Consider the following 17,156-nt stretch of genomic DNA (forward strand, 5'->3'; position numbering starts at 1 on the left):
GAATCTTAGTATTAAATCCATATGTAGCCGACCCTATGGTACAGTAGCTTGACCCCAGCTAGAATAGGAACTGCCAACCTTCTCTTGTCACAGTATACTCCCATTTCTGACCTTCTGCCACTAACCCAAATGTTCTCGCTGTCTTCCCTAGTTGCTTCCAGAACTGACAAACCCAGATGAGCTCCTTTCTTACCTTGGCCCCCCCGACCTGCCCAGTAACAACAACGACGACTTGCTCTCTCTGTTTGAGAATAACTGAGCTCATCCCCAGCGTGTCCCCCTGAAGTACGGATCACGGCCTCTTTGTGTCCTGAGAGCTCCATGGCCCAATGGACGTGGGGGGGCTTCTTTTAAACCATCATAAACCCCCTCTCCCCATCGCCTTAAACTGGAAATGGCGGCAGGCCTTGGAGTCATTGAAGAATCCATTAAAGTGATGTTTGGCTTTGTTTGATGGCATTTGAACTATGTAACAGATTTTATGGTTTTATATTTCTAAGCTATAAACTCTGTTCCCTCCCTTGTGGCTGCTCACGTGTTTGTGAATTCAGGTTTGGTTCAGGATTACACAGCCCCATATGCAGGTTTGGTTCAGGATTACACAGCCCCATATGCAGTTGGGGGGGAAGAATACATAAACATTCAGAGGGAGTTTTTCTAACCTTTTTTGTTCCTTCAGTGTCAGACTTCTGTCAAGGGTAATTTACAAAGAGATAAAGACCGTTATAATATATGTAATTCAAATTTAATAATATATGGAGAGTTTTAATAAGACGAGAGTGTACTTTTATGTGTTAGCTGATATTTGTCTTCAGCATTCTCTCCAATTTAGTATCTATTTAACTGTGAGAGAGAAATATTTGCTTGGAGTGGGATGGTCTATGTTTGAATAATCTCCCTCCTCCGATCGCTCTCGCAATATGTTGGTGGTAAGATTACTGTAAATCATTCATAAAATCCTGTCACTGTGAATACCATAGATGTGTTGGTCTTACCCACTAGCTTACAACTGGTCCTCGTTTTATTTTAACGACAAAGGCGACAAACGTTTCCAGGGTGCTAGAGGCGGACTGTCCCGGAAGAATAGTATTACTGTGATTCCTCTCGTTTTGCAATAACATCTGAATAAAACGGTCGAATCTCTGCGGTTTCCATCCCACACCATGTAAGTAATACGAATGATGAGGCAGTCTTACTCAAATTCACTATAAAAAGTCACTGCACTTTAAATTGCCTTATTTATTGGCGTACTGCCCATGAATTTTGTAATGCTAAACATCACACTTGGAAGTGTATCATTGGTTGAATAGATAGTGGACATTGTGGGTGATGTGGAGAGGGGAAATGGCTGGAGAAATGGCTGCAGACACAAGTTCAGTTGATGCATGTGCATTACTTTTTTTTTTTTTTTTTATGTGGAACAGCTGCCGTGCTTCTGTAGCGACCCCCAGAATAAATAAAAATCCCTTGTGCTTCCAGAGTAATGTTATATACTAATCATCACTGTAAGTGCAATACATCAATAAGTACTGGCATTTCAAACTACTGTCTTATTACCTTGTATGACATTCATGACGTCATTCGACGTTTTTCCCGGGAGGGTTAAAAATAGTGTGCTGTTTGTTTTAAGGGAGGGGTATTAAGTATGTGAAGGGAAATTCAATCCTGTATTCGTGTATATTATTCGTTTCGCGCTGTTTTACACTTTTCCTTATTGTAACCGTTGAAACCAATGAAATGCGGGATTTCTGGATGCTGAAATTCACTTTTTAAATCCCTTCCTGTCTGTAAATACAGATTCAACGGCTTCAACTATGATTTTTTTGTGGTGGATCAATCTGATTAGTTTACATCTTTTTAATGCACGAACAGTTTCATTTAATCCGACTGACAAATTCCCTTTTATCTCCATCACAAGAATACTAAAGGCGTTTTGTTTAAAAATTAGGTGACGTACTGTGATGGTGAACTCCATTCCGAGAAAAACACGATATACCTTATTACAGACTATGCAGATGGCTGTACACAGAAGACGAAATTTCATTGAGATAACGTGAATCAAATGCTGCCTTTCATGTAAAAGTTCAGGAGGGATGTATTAACGTTCTACCGCGGGCTTTTAAGTGCAGAATGACGGCAACAGCTGAACTCTGCAGAAAGTCTGTTTTTCGGTACGTTTGCATTTCCTGGTATGCCGCAGAGCACGTGCAGCCTCCATTTCACATGTGCTCCTTTGTGTTTCTTTTTAGGGTCACGATTTCTAACGTGCAACATCAACTAGCATTCATATTTGAAATACCATTTTGTCCAGATAAGGATCGAAGGCAACACGTATACGTTAAACGTAAATCTGCAAACATATTCATACGTAAAAAAAGATATATATTTTTAAATCATTTGTCCTAATGTCAAATATTGTGAAGACACGGAAGGGTCGTGCACCTGTGCTATAAAGCTTTCAATGAAGAAACACCGAACGTGTGTAAATGCCGCCTTTGCGCAGACTTTTCTCACCGACTTCGGTGCGTCGGCATAAAAGTTCACGAAGCAACTGGCCCGATTAAAAAGTGCGCCGGATACGATTTGGGAGGAACTCGGGATGCGTCGTTTTTAACATATTTGCATCGGCAAAATCCGATTTATTAAGGTAGAATAACTAGCTAATTAATTTTGCTTCATTTATTTTGTATTATTTATTTAGAGAGCAACCGATGTTTATTAATGGTTTCAGGGTTCATTATGCTTCCACACCCCAAGAGGACGTGTCTTTCATTGCGTACCTGCTTGCATTTGTAAGCTATTGCGTGCAAAAGCAAGCTCTCTTGTGAAAGTAAGATACGGCTCCTGGCTCATCTTTTAGGAGAATACATTCGAGCCATCCGTTTGTTTAAATGCTGAAGCATGTTTGGTAATGAGCCTGATGGAAGTTCATTTGGTTCATTTAAAATATTTTGATAAACTGTAGTATGTTTTGCGGTCTTCCTTATACATATGGGTAAGTTACCTAAGCCAATAACTGGTTAAACATTACTTGTTATAATTTTGTTGTGTCTGCCCATATAATCTATATTGAAAAGTTTAAAGTGTAAACTCTTTTTTATTTATTTATTTTTGTTTTTTCTTTGAGTAAAAACACATTTTAGGAAATAGGCCTACAAGTGAGTCTTTAATTTTATTTTGTTGTTTAAGTCATATTCACCTCCAGACTGTATTCACCGTCACCCACCTTTCCTACCATATTGCACTCCCCACCGGGTCAGAGCACCAGAAATCAGAGTGTCACTGCAGACACTGCTGCTGAACTGCACCTGGGCAACACCTCCCTCACCACGCCACGTGACATCACCAGCTTACCAAAACGCCGTGCAGAGTGCTCGACGGGAGGGTCCCGGGCCTGGCCTGCCCTGTCCACTGGGGTTATCGAGCAGGAAGCAGCACCCGACCAGGGTTATATAAATACTTAAGTATTAGCAGAAGCCCTATGCCTTTATTATTTAGAAATATGACCTATACTTTTTTTACCAAAGATTTTTTATCTAGATTAATTCCCCCTGTCCAAGTTGTGCACTGCTGTTATTGGCCAATTCCCCGCAAAGTCTTTTGGCAAGTCTTGCGTGATTTGGAAGCTCGTCTCACGAGGTACGGCATCGTGTCGAATCGCACTGCATCACAATAGGAGTGAATCGTATAATAGCAATAGTACTTGCTTCAAATGCATCTTTAGTATACTGGATCTTTGGCAATGCATCGGGATCAGTATCGCAACGCCTCAGTAATGGACAGAGGCAATTGTAGGGACACTGGGGGCCCTAGGCAGAAAATTCCATGGGGCCCACCCCCTGAAACTCACACAAACTCCATGTGATTTATTCTGCGACTTGAGTGTCAGCGTCATGGAGTTTGTGTGAGTTTCAGGAGCTAATGTGCCAGATTATCACCATCATTTTTTTGTTAGCGATACAGATTCTATATATTATATCTATTATAAAGATACTCTGTGTATCTGGGTGCCATCCACTGATTTGACCAGAAGTAGTGTTGCAGAGTAACTGTGATCAAATGGCTTCCATATGACATTTGACCTCGTATGCTATTTACTGTAGGTGAGCGACTAATGCGACCTTGCAGACCATTTAGTGTCACACTCAGGATTTCAGCCCTCGTTTTACAGTTTCTCGCTCATATATGAAAAATTATTGACAAAACACTCATGGTTCACTTCCGTGCTTTATGTTACTTTGTGACTTGAATGGCTAGTACAGCCCAGGGCCCTGGGCTACAGCCTTGGGTAACGTTACAGCCTTACTATGCATGAGTCCGGCCTTGGGTAACGTTATCCAATTATGTGAGTTATCTATCAAAACTGCCAATACAGTACAGGGTTGTGGTGACCCTGAAGCCACAGGGTATGAGACAGCAGACACCTCACATGTTAGGGACAATTTAGAAACATTCACCCAACTTCATATATTTGGACAGTAGGAGGTAAGTCCCACACAAGACAGCTGCAGAAAGAAATCAAAGCCATAACCCCAGCGGTGTGAGGCATGAACCCCTATAATGCCCTGTTAGTTATCTATATGGACGGGAAACCTAGATCAATAGATTCCAGGCTGACATTAGTTACTGCCCAAATCAAGTGAGCAGAAATTCTACGTTCTTCAAATTAAGCCACATTTACCCAGTTAGTGCTCAGTCTGCCTTTCTAACGCTATTTCTGGCAATGAGTGAAACACTGTAATATATCCCTGCAACCAAAATGATTCGGTTTGAATTTTCTATGGGTCCCTACCCAAATTTCTGAAGACACACAAACATCCTTATAAGACCTTAGATCTCTACAATTGGTGCAATATCAATGGTAGCCTGTGTTCAACTGGTCTGCAATGCTAATGAACACATACTGCAACAGTCCAAAGTCTCACCCTGGCAATATGGCTAAAGTTGGCAAATGTGTGGCTTCCAAGTGTTTCCCTGTAAATGAGGTCCATTCATCTGACAGCTGTTTAGCCTGGACAGGATCGAACCTATCCCAGGCAGCCAAGCTCACAAGACAGGAGTACCACCTGGACCTGATGCCAGTCCATTGTAGGCCACATACATGCATGCATTCAGATACTACGGGCAATTTAGTGATAGCATTTAGCCTGACTGCTAGCCCTTAGGCTGTAAAAGGGAAACCAGAGGAATGCCGCACAACGCTAGAATATGCAGACTGCACATACAGAGTGAAGGTGAGATTCAAATTCTCAGCACTGAAGGTGTGAACTTACAATGCCACCCTTTAAATGGCATACCTACACAAATGAACAAGTTATGTATTAGATTTAGTAATCTGGGTCAATGTTTTTCAGCGCTCTTATTTACTGCTATGAAGGATCACACCTGCTAAAATATAAAATGTGAATGATTGCTTATTTAGTTGTATTTTTTCATTTCTAGATTGAAATCTTTATCAGTATAAATCATCTGTGTTCCGTTATTTAAGACATTAAAATACGACAGCATTAAAGTAAAATAAAACCTCCATTTTTGTAAGCAACCATGTATGTCACTCCAAAAACGATTCTGTATTTCAGACCGAGCACCGAACTTATAATTTTATAAAAGTTGTCTGGAAATCTGCTTTCAAATAAGCAGACCTTAGTCTGTGGCCTTAACAGAAAAATTCAGAATAGCATTGGCTGACACGTTTAGAAATTTAGTCGAGCCATGACGAACATTTCTTGGACGCAACAGCCCGCATTTACATCCTTAGCAGAATCATTACGTGAACCGACCCACCCTCTGGCTGCACGGACGTTACTCGGTTTACATTGGATGGAAAAGACGGCCCAGATTGAAATCGCCCTTATGATTGGTCAATATGAATGTCAATCTTTGTTTTGACTGCCGCACCATATTTCGGTGCCATATAACAGGCTGGTGTTTAATTTGATGAGCTGTTTGCCACTCAGAAATCTTTGCATTCTTATTGGACGAAGGCAGCCTGGAGGCTTCGGGCCTTGTACCATATATTAATCACGTCCTGAAAAACGTTTCTTTTTCTGCTTTAAGCAAAAAGGAAGTTGAAGTCCAAGCTCTCAAGTGCTACGCCAGTCCTTTAGCCTGAATCATGTCTAAGCCAAGAGTATTCTTTGACATCCAAGCGGGCGGCAAACCCGTTGGTAGGATTATCATGGAGGTAAGGTTTTGCAGCTGTTTTATTTGTGACAAAAAAGCAGAAAGCATTCGATGACTTAGAATTTGAACGCAAACCTGACCATTGCTGAAAATGTAATGCGGATATTTCCCCTGCATTAAAAACGATTCATATTTTTTTTCTTATGGAACCGTGGAGTGTAATATGTGTTTTGGATGTCTGATAAAATATTTGTGTAGGATGCGCAGTGGTGCGTAAAGTTAAATTCGGTGCCGCAGTAAATCGCAGTCTTTGCCTGCTAGTTAGCACTAGCCGCCTACCTATCTGTGCTGCCTTCCGCAGGAGTAACTGTATGGTGTCTTTTGCCGGTAACAGGCTACTTATAGGTGACAGATTTCGTAACGTACTGAGTTATACGATTGTTCTGTGGGTATTCATGCGTTCATTTTAGTCCAGTTTTCCCCGTAAACCCCGATTTGATTTAAGGCTATGCATTTGCACTCAAGCAGGCGCCATTTCCTTCGCACACTTCAACCGATCCACTGGGAGGGGAAGGAAGGGGTCGATCCGCAGTAATTTTCCGCATTCATCGAATTTACCCTATAGCTATTCTACAAGCTTAGAACGAGTGGGAAAAGAGGCGCTTCCGAAAAAAATCTGTTGGTGGCCATTAATGGAGGGAACTTCTGCCTCCTTAAATGCGTAATGTTCACAATGGAGGTTGGGCTGATGGAATCCACCTCTTCACCCAATTTGAATCCAGATAAATTCACCGGACCCCAATTTCTAATGCTTGGTCTGTTTTTTTTTGTTTTTTTTTAGTTAGAACTGACGATATGTGAGAGGTGTGTATGTGTGATTTCTGTCGTTTGTATGCTTCGTTTCAGTTCTGTCGGGTCGCGGCGGCGTTATCGGCCCGCCTTTGCAATAACTGCGGTATTCAGCTTAATCCGGGGCGGCAGCGGGGGCGCGCGCCCAAGTTCCTGCCTTTTGTTGCTCTGCGCTGTAGCTGCACGTGGACGCGCGCGGCGGTCCTGTCGCTATGCTAAGTCCTCATTTAACGTATTAACACATTTATCGAATGTATAATGCACATGATGTGCCGTTTAAATTCAATGCGAACTGTGTACTTCTGCATCAGGGTTGCCTCCCGTTGCCGCGTGTAGACGCCGAGCGGCGGTGCCGGGAAATGTTCTAGAAACTTCTGTGGAAAAAACGGATGCTTCTGAGGCGGAGGAACGGGGTCTCTTAGACGCCTTGGATTATTTTTACGCACTCCTCCGTCTAATGGCTTACAAGTTGGGCAATGCCGTCGAAGTTTATTGCTTTCCGAAATTAATACGTTATAGCAGCACGTGCTGCTGGGGAGGCGTTCTCCACGCCGGAGACTGGGGCTCCTTTCCCAGTCACCGGACATTTTGCTGCCCGGGTCACTGCAATATCTGAGGTTTCCTCCTTTTTGGATAGTGGCGGCAAATGCGTTAAATTGGCTCCTTTTACCCCTTTGGAGTTTGAATAAGAGCCACGCCTAAATCTGTACTCTTGTCGTTGGTATGGAGAGCAGTTGGTTACCCATGTATGACGTTGCGTTTCAGTCTTGCGGATCCACATTCTTGAAAGATACTCTTGACTTGCATAGTCTCCACATATGGTTAGGCCGTGCCTGGTCCCCGTGTGGCTACACGGTTTTGAGGCTGCACATAACGGGGACATATTTTTTTAGCCCGCAGCTGACTGGTTGTCCTTTGTGTTTGTTGGTGCGCTCGCGCAGCCAGCTGCTGCAGGAGCAGCGGGACTCTGCTGCTCTGCCCCGATGCCATTAGGTACCTTTCCTCCACGTGGGGCTTCTCCTTGGTCTGCCCTGCTTGACATGAAGGCCTGCTTGTTTGAGTGTATGGAAGCATCTGACGCATGTCATGTAATCTGATGTCGGAGCTGTGGTGTGGATTTCAGGATGACACGACTATCTTATTAAAAGGGATTTTTTTTTTCTCCTCTATCTCCCCCCCACCCCCCTCCCCCCTACAGCTTAGGGCTGACGTTGTCCCCAGAACTGCAGGTATGTATGTATGTAGCTTCACTGAATCGGTTGCCATGATGCTGGCCTCCCTGAAGCTGCAGTGCGCTTGCTTCTAGTTGCACTGTCTCATGCTCATTTCCTTAATTGACACTCTTCCAGATCAGGTATCCCAGAGTTTTGCAGTGTAACCCAGAGTTTTGCAGTGTAACCCAGAGTTTTGCAGTGTAACCCAGAGTTTTGCAGTGTAACCCAGAGTTTTGCAGTGTAACCCAGAGTTTTGCAGTGTAACCCAGAGTTTTGCAGTGTAACCCAGAGTTTTGCAGTGTAACCCAGAGTTTTGCAGTGTAACCCAGAGTTTTGCAGTGTAACCCAGAGTTTTGCAGTGTAACCCAGAGTTTTGCAGTGTAACCCAGAGTTTTGCAGTGTAACCCAGAGTTTTGCAGTGTAACCCAGAGTTTTGCAGTGTAACCCAGAGTTTTGCAGTGTAACCCAGAGTTTTGCAGTGTAACCCAGAGTTTTGCAGTGTAACCCAGAGTTTTGCAGTGTAACCCAGAGTTTTGCAGTGTAACCCAGAGTTTTGCAGTGTAACCCAGAGTTTTGCAGTGTAACCCAGAGTTTTGCAGTGTAACCCAGAGTTTTGCAGTGTAACCCAGAGTTTTGCAGTGTAACCCAGAGTTTTGCAGTGTAACCCAGAGTTTTGCAGTGTAACCCAGAGTTTTGCAGTGTAACCCAGAGTTTTGCAGTGTAACCCAGAGTTTTGCAGTGTAACCCAGAGTTTTGCAGTGTAACCCAGAGTTTTGCAGTGTAACCCAGAGTTTTGCAGTGTAACCCAGAGTTTTGCAGTGTAACCCAGAGTTTTGCAGTGTAACCCAGAGTTTTGCAGTGTAACCCAGAGTTTTGCAGTGTAACCCAGAGTTTTGCAGTGTAACCCAGAGTTTTGCAGTGTAACCCAGAGTTTTGCAGTGTAACCCAGAGTTTTGCAGTGTAACCCAGAGTTTTGCAGTGTAACCCAGAGTTTTGCAGTGTAACCCAGAGTTTTGCAGTGTAACCCAGAGTTTTGCAGTGTAACCCAGAGTTTTGCAGTGTAACCCAGAGTTTCACAGTTAACCCATATGAGCTTGTGGTGCTGTTTTGTTTATAGAGAACTTCCGTGCCCTGTGCACTGGAGAGAAGGGCTTTGGCTACAAGGGTTCCAGCTTCCACCGTGTCATTCCCGGATTCATGTGTCAGGTAGGTGGGGGGTGGGGAAACACTTTAGTCAGTGGAAGTAGGAATCCATTGGTAGATTTTTGGTACAGGCTATTGAGCTGAATAGGGTCCCCTTGCTGTCACTCAGTCCTGTGGTTGTCCCCTTTGGCACACATCACCTCTCATCTGCTCAGGGTGGCGACTTCACCAACCACAACGGAACTGGCGGCAAGTCGATCTATGGTGAGAAGTTCGCTGACGAGAACTTCACCCTGAAGCACACTGGGCCAGGCATTCTGTCTATGGCCAATGCTGGTCCAAACACTAATGGGTCGCAGTTCTTCATCTGCACAGAGAAGACCACTTGGTGAGCCACTGACTTCTCACTTGTAAAGGTCCATTAAATTACAGTGACTTGCAGGTACTCTGCCCTGTTAAAATGACTTGCAATGAGTGTCCTTTTGGTGAATCGTAGAGGTCCCTGTTCTGACCTTTCTCCTATTCCAGGTTAATGAGATATAATTGGAAACCTTTGTAGTGTACAATCTGTTCTGAATTCCAGAAATTGTCAAATCAGTTTGAATATATAACTGTCTGGTTTTATGACTAGATAATGGCCTTCACCAACCTATGTTTCTCTCTTCTCCCCCCCCCCCCAGGCTGGATGGAAAGCATGTTGTGTTTGGGCAGGTAGTTGAAGGGAGTGATGTGGTAAGGAAGGTTGAGGGTTATGGTTCCCAGAGTGGAAAAACCTCGGCCAAGATCATCATTGCTGATTGTGGGCAGCTCTGAAGTGTCCCAACAACATTCCTAAGCAGCAGAGATTCACTTCCCCGCTATCCCTTTCCTTAAGTTGGTGTCTTGTCTAAACTTGCCGCATTTGTGACTTGCCTTCATTCACATTTTTTCTGCAATTGGTCTGACGGGGCCTAATTTGTTTATGAAAATCTGAAATAAAGGGGAACAGCCTAAAGTGCCATTCCTGTGTGTTTAATTCCAGGCGTCAGCAATTTGAGCGATCTCCTAAAATGGTGTGGTATTATACTGCTGTGTCTGTAGGAGGTGACAGATGGCTGTCATCCTTTTACTTCTAAAGTTAGATGCATATTTAGTGGTGCATTACTCTTTGTGGTGGTATAGCTTAAATTCACTGGGCAGTTCTGGTCTCTTTCCTTTTTCTTTCAAATTATTCATTGAATGAGCACCACTGTGATTGGACTGTCTCTGCCTTATGAACCTCTTCTATGGACTTCTGTAAATTTGTGCAGCAATACAAACTTGGAGTATCTAAATCCTGCACTCCCACTTAGATACCCCTCAACACTAGATATTAGTGGAGGTGATGGACCCAAAGATGTCTGCACTCTGAGTGTTGTCTCCTGGCTGGTGAATGCAGAATTAACTAGAATCAAGTTGAATGATCCCCTTCATCTCCTACCCTTGGTTCTTGATGTCACCACAGGTTAACCATGGATTAAAACCTAGAAATTAAGACTTCAGACACAATGTATACACTCGCTATACTAAATGTAACATCCAGCAATACACTGGAGATTACATGAAACGGCATGAGTGGTGTTAAACCACATATTATCCACTGGAAAATTACCATATCTTACTTGCACTCCTGAGGTAATAGATGTGAATATTATTAGTACTATTATGGTTCTTGAATAAATGTTATTTAAAGATATGCCTTGTCAGGTGAAATGTGCCCTGAGACTGAATCTGGAACCTTGTGTATAAGTTGTGTCGCTTCTTCAAGCACCATTTTAATTGTGCACAAATTACAAGAATAAAACATTTTATTTTTCTTGCATGCAGCAACAGATAATTTCGTCAGTTTGCTACTCTACCGCTAGAACGAAGTTCATTGCTCTACGTTTAATGCTGTTGGAGTTCTCCACTGCGGTCAGCAGAGTGCGCTGTTTCCTTCTCTAACCGGCAGGGAAGATCTGTAACGACTGGCTATATCAATTTAAGTCTGAGTTAAAAAAGATCAAAACAACTATAAGGGCCAAATTCTGGAAATAAGGATGCCATTTCAAAGATTATGGTCTACAACTGATATCCAAATTCAAATACGGAAAAGCAATAATGTCATTTGCATCCAGTGCCAACGGCACAATTATTCTCAGCATATAAACCCAGCACCCACAAGTTTAATTTTACAGTCTGGCTGAAGACAAAAGAACATTTTGTCAATGACAAACAGTTAATAGTATTAGGCTTTAACTTCATAAATATATTAAATGGGAAGGAAAGCGAGCACCATGGAATTCACAACGTGGTCTGTTCCTGGAGAGTCCCAAATTTCAATCTCTAATAAACATATAAATTAGAGAAATAATTTCTACTACATTACAATAACATTTGCAAATGCTGTGACCATACACACACGCGCACACACACACACAAACGTTCTTACAGAAACACAATACAATCTGGATTGGCTTGAGGAATGAAAACACAAAAGTGAATTTTAAATGCGGGCACCAAAACAAAAGATGAAGCTGAAACAAGACATATGCATTCATTAATGACTAATATTTATGTTGTGGAAACTGCCGTTGGTCTTTCTGCATCTAAGTGAACGGGCTGGTGGGTCGGCAGATTCCATTGCCTTTCGTGCTTTGGTCCTGGGCATGGCAGGAGAGACCCTGGGCGCAGTGGCAGTACTCCACAGCCCGGAGGCGCTTGGAGTGCGAGTGTAGGGAGCAGGCCTCGCCCTCGGTACCAATGCGCTGACACTTATTGCCCTTCAGGTAGCGCCTGCAGCACAATCCTTCTCCACAGTCTTCGGAGCGAACGCATTTTGCCATCTCTTGGCCTGGGATTTGGCCAGTCGCCAAAACAGATAGTTATCAAACAGATCTTAGCTTATCTGTTATTGCATGCGGGTCAGTTTTTACCCTCTCACCCTTTCATTTTTCTAACCTGAAATCTTGTGTGATTATTATTAGCGTCGCTTTAATCTATCCGTAAAACCTAAACTCATCTTTTTGTTTCACGGCATTTCCCTCTACTGAACCATTTTATATTACGGATCTGTTTCTTTTACCTTTTTTCTTTTCCTTCCTTTTGTGTTTTGGACGTGATTTTCTTCTGTTTGGATTGTTTGGTTCTTCTTTTCTTGATTTTTTGCATTGTCCTGCATTAACACGGGAAAAGCATAGAATTTAAAAAGAGACTCTGTAAAACTTTTATCAATAATTTCTAGGGCTGTAATTTTTGCAAAATCCCTCGTGACTGTCAGCTGCGGTGTCACCGTTTCATGCGGCTGTGACGCTGATAATGCACAAATTACATACCTGTAGCCTTATAGTGTAAGAAATTCTACACAGCAATTTAAGCAGTTAGATGTTTAAACTTAATGCGTTTCTCCCGGTCAGTGCATATGTATACTTGGTGCATGTCTCAGCGCCCCAGAAGGAGTGCGCCAGTTATACCGATGGCCGGACACTGAACCCACCGCACAGAACATGAAAAACTGAAGAAAAAGGAGGAGATGGGATGCCGGGAGAAGCGCTAAAAAGCCCCCATATAATCTGTAAATACGTGTTTTATTTATGGAACGCGGTTTGGGTGGAGTTTAAAAAACCTTACGATATTTCACAGTGATCGATATCAGGATTCAATTTACAGATTTACGTTTAGCCTAGGTTGCTTAATTTCTCGTAATAATATTAACATCGGGCTTAATCAGTAGTCAGGCAGGTTAGTTTAACAGTAAATATTATTGAGTTCCGCCGGAGAAATATACAGACCGTTAATGCAGTGGAGTCCCTGACAGCACATGCCGATCCCCTGACAGCGGCGTCTCTCCGTCCGGCAGGCAGTGCACACGGGAGCCTTTTGCGACGCTTGTTCGCAATATTCCTGATTGCCACAGTCACGATCAACCTTACAGGTCGTCTGCATAATGCGACACAGGTGGAATTACTAACATTAATTTAATTTCGCGCACACATAGACTTAGAATCATCATATATGCGTACCCTTAAAATCTAATAATAAAGTAGCCCACGTTCGAGCTTGGTTTTTTACCCAAATCATACACACATGTAACGTAGGTTCATGTCTCTAATCCCTGTTTGCCCTTGGCTTCAAAGTTGTTGCAGATACTAAAATGACTACAAGTGAGAATGAAAAAGTAAGGATACAATCGTGTTCTCACCTGGTTTACTGGTCCCAGTGAAGTCGATGGTCGTATTATGTTGTTCCCAGACGCTCTGCTAACGAAAGCCGGCATTAGGCACGCCGACAGTAGCACACACGCCCACATACCTGACCTTAAGCGCGCTGTATCCCCCTTGCTTGTCTAAAGCGGCTATACACACCGATTTTATCAATCGTAATCGATGGGAAACCCTCTTTAAATGTTATTTAATATTTAGTCATTTGTAACATGTTACAATATTCTACCGTTATATTTTGGAAAGTATTGCTAGATCACTTTGGCCAGTACCCTTCCTTGTCCAGATTCAAGTCAGATGCCTTCTGAATAGGAGGATCTAATTTATATCTAATTTTATCAGCGCCCACCCTCCCCCAATAAATATCCTGTAGCTTTAATCGTCTTTACATCCCCCAAACACCCACCCATTCTGAAAACATAGACGGCCTTTTGAAATTTATTTAGAACAAATGCTGCAATAGCTTTGAAAGAATCGCCGCGGTAGATTCGGATACGGGCTGCTTCCTGGACCGGATTACTTGGATAATCTGTATCTCCTGGGGGAAGTGGTGAAAGGGCTTGTCGTTATTAATTACACCTTGAAGGTAAAGAATCACCAAGCCTTTGCTGGCTGGTATCAGTAACGGTAGTGGGTTGTACGCGGTCTGTAATTTGCGGGATAGTGATGACACACCATTACAGTTACATCTGTTCTTGTTCTCTGTCGTCCACTATGCATGAAGATTTAAGAAGTTCTTCCCAACCAAATAAATATAGGTTTTGACAGATATATAGGTGCTGTACAATTATACAAAATGTTTTAATGAACAATGGCGAATAGGGTTTTATCCTTTATAATTCGGGCCGAGCCATCACCAGAATTGACACATGTACTCGCTCACATCTTCGTATTTCCGCAGGCTTGCCTATAGGCTATACGCTTCTTACAATACTGAGACAACCAAACACTGGTGGGAAAGGCCATAGTCCTTAGAGGAATTATCAATGAATAACGACCTACAGAGCGCAAGTTGGGGAGTTGTAAAGAGAATTTTCCCACAGGAATCAATACAGTATGTATCCGCATATATATATATATATATATATATATATATATATATATATATATATATATCTTGTAGTAATGCATTTTGCAAAATTAGTAATTACTTTGATATTAGAACTTTTGAAAATATATGCAATACTTAAATTGGATATTTAATAGCTAATAAATCTTAAATAGCAATTTTTGAGATACAAGATTTGTTTAAACAGGTCTAAATATAAGCCCCAAGACTAACATTTTTCATATATTAAGAAGAGCTTCTTTGTCAATATTTGTTCTATATTGTTATTATTTTTTATTATTGAACTTATGTAGCAGCCAGTTGGCTGGTCACAGTGGTTACTGATCAAAAACACCTAATAAAAAAGATAAGGATATTAAATTGGGTGAAACATTAATTGAAACATCACAGATGTTAAAGGAAATCATACGGCTTTGTATGACATTCAGAATGAGAGGTTTAGGAAGGTGAAGGACAGCCGTCTAAATGGATGGTGTGTCTGTTTCTTATTTGCTTGTCTGCTTATTTATTTGAGAGAATTAATTTTCATGACTGACACAAATGAACTACATATGTACATATATCTATCTTTCAGCCACTTATCTTGGTCTGGGGGAGTAAGGTGATTCCAGGAAGGACAGAGGATGTACAGCCTTAATGGGCTCGACCCGAATTAAACCTTAATGGTCCATCACAAGGCACATTCACAGCAGATACACATTTGGGATCTGAAACCCAGTCTGTGTTTGAGCCCCTGCACCTTCTTGTGTATCTACAGAAGAATCAAAATAACTAGCAACGAACTAGCAATTTATCATGGAAAATATTTTGTCATGTTTTAGGAAATATCCTCTCTAACATTATGAAGAAAGCCTACTGTGCCCCCTGGCAGGAATTCACTGCATACCAGCAAGGGATGATGAGCACCGTGTGGGCCAGTGGCTGTGGTCTCATTACCATTGGCTTCAAGGTGTGCCAACGAGACACAGCTGGCAGGCAGTAACTACCTCGACCCGAGAGCTGGCCTGTCTACCATGCCAGGGATAAAACGAAAGGGCAAGCTAGAAATGTATGCGTGATCTGCGTGCAAACACTGGAGGGTGACTGCCCTGGAGGGTCTGCCACTTCCTAATGGACCACTCACACACACACTTGTTTGTTTAACTTTCCCTTCTCATTAAATATTTGTCTGTATCCTTGTTTTCCATGCCTCCTTACCTGCTACACTGGTGGAGGATGCGGGGAAGAGAACTGTCCTGCAGAACTTCACCCATAATGTGAAAGGTAACCAAATAGTCAATGTGCGGAAGCAACTACTGTGGAAGTCCCTAAGATGGGACCAACAGATCAGTGCCGGTGTGGCTGTGATCTCCCAGCATCTCCAGAACATGCTGGGCCTGAAACTCAGGAGAAATCAGGCGACCAGGCATATCGATCTGCAGCTCCTTACCAAGTTCATTGCTGAGGATGACACTGACGCATACCTCACTGTGTTTGAATGAACGGCTGAGAGGGAACGGCGACCATGCTAGGACTAGGTTTACACTAGGCTTACACCCCAGCCCACGGAGTGCCCACCCTCACCCAGCATTCAACATTCCTGGCATGAGTGGAGGATGGAATCCAAAAATCAGAAGATGATGGAAACCCCAATGCTGACCTGCTCCAGCAAGAGACACAGGTGGGGGTTTTTGTCAACAAGCAACGGGATGACCACCTCAAACACAGACAGGTCCTGATGGGTGAGGAATAGCAGGGCACACAAAGCTCTAGTAAAATCTAGTTACTGTATCACTCAGCCCACTGATGGGGAGATTGAGTACTTGTCCTCCTTGACTCCTACAAGTTTCTGGCATCCTAGCAGTGCAACTGCAAAACCAGAGGGGAAAAGACATTGGATCATGTTTATACAAACATAAAAGATGCTTACAAGATCATACCACACCCCCACCTTGGACAGTCTGATCATCTTACTCTGTTTCTTGTCCTTGTGCACAAAGCCTTTGTTAACAGTGCTAAACCAACTAGCAGGACTGTCAAAGTTTGGCCTGAGGCTGCTGTCTCCCAACTCCTGGACTGCTTCAAACACACAGATTGGAACATATTTTTCCATTAGACCAATTTAGATGCATATACTTCATCTGTACTACCATATATTAATTACTGCATGGACAACGTAACTGTCAACAAAAGAGTGTTCCCAAATGAGAAACCGTGGATGAATAGTGAAGTCAATCAGCTGCTCAGGGTGAAGGATACAGCATTTAAATCAGGAGATATCTCAGTCTATAGAGCCACCAAAGCTATTCTTAAGAGAGGCATCAGATCTGCAAAACTAAAGTACAAACAGCGGATTGAGGAGGACTTCCATCATAGCTTGAACTCACAGCAGATGTGGCTTAGGCGTCTGTTCAGTGATGGATTACAAAAAGAAGAGCGACATACAACGCACGCTAGCCAACAACAATGCCAACCTAGCAGAGGAACTTAACGGCTTCTTCGCAAGGTTCGACAAGGGCAATAACCAACCTCCAGCCAGCTTCAAAGTGACAGGTGGCCCAG

The 17,156-nt window shown here is 42.8% G+C and overlaps 3 protein-coding genes across 4 annotated transcripts in view; 2 read left to right on the forward strand and 1 right to left on the reverse strand.

Moving 5' to 3' along the window:
* Positions 1-1,480, forward strand: part of LOC111857548 (zinc finger MIZ domain-containing protein 2-like) — a 28,147-nt gene extending 26,667 nt beyond the window's left edge. For both annotated transcript variants that reach the window (XM_023838526.2, XM_023838527.2), the window contains exon 19: positions 152-1,480. In XM_023838526.2, the coding sequence (XP_023694294.2) occupies positions 152-259 (108 nt within the window). In that variant the 3' untranslated portion in view covers positions 260-1,480. The remainder of the gene's footprint in view (positions 1-151) is intronic.
* A 4,527-nt stretch (positions 1,481-6,007) lies between these two features.
* LOC111857563 (peptidyl-prolyl cis-trans isomerase) lies at positions 6,008-10,329 on the forward strand. Its single transcript, XM_072703991.1, has 5 exons — positions 6,008-6,184; positions 8,171-8,201; positions 9,304-9,392; positions 9,545-9,717; positions 10,010-10,329. Exons 1-5 carry the CDS (start codon positions 6,116-6,118, stop codon positions 10,140-10,142), a joined length of 495 nt encoding a protein of 164 aa, XP_072560092.1. The 5' UTR covers positions 6,008-6,115; the 3' UTR covers positions 10,143-10,329.
* Positions 10,330-11,137: 808 nt separating this feature from the next.
* On the reverse strand, positions 11,138-16,563 carry LOC111857562 (dickkopf-related protein 4). The gene is made up of 7 exons (XM_023838552.2): positions 16,546-16,563; positions 16,255-16,329; positions 16,018-16,122; positions 13,528-13,671; positions 13,118-13,265; positions 12,412-12,501; positions 11,138-12,180 (listed from the first exon to the last, which is right to left on the reverse strand). Exons 1-7 carry the CDS (start codon positions 16,561-16,563, stop codon positions 11,936-11,938), a joined length of 825 nt encoding a protein of 274 aa, XP_023694320.2. The 3' UTR covers positions 11,138-11,935.
* Positions 16,564-17,156: the final 593 nt, after the last annotated feature.

This window comes from Paramormyrops kingsleyae, chromosome 2, assembly GCF_048594095.1.
Source record: "Paramormyrops kingsleyae isolate MSU_618 chromosome 2, PKINGS_0.4, whole genome shotgun sequence".
NCBI classification, from domain to species: Eukaryota; Metazoa; Chordata; class Actinopteri; order Osteoglossiformes; family Mormyridae; genus Paramormyrops; species Paramormyrops kingsleyae.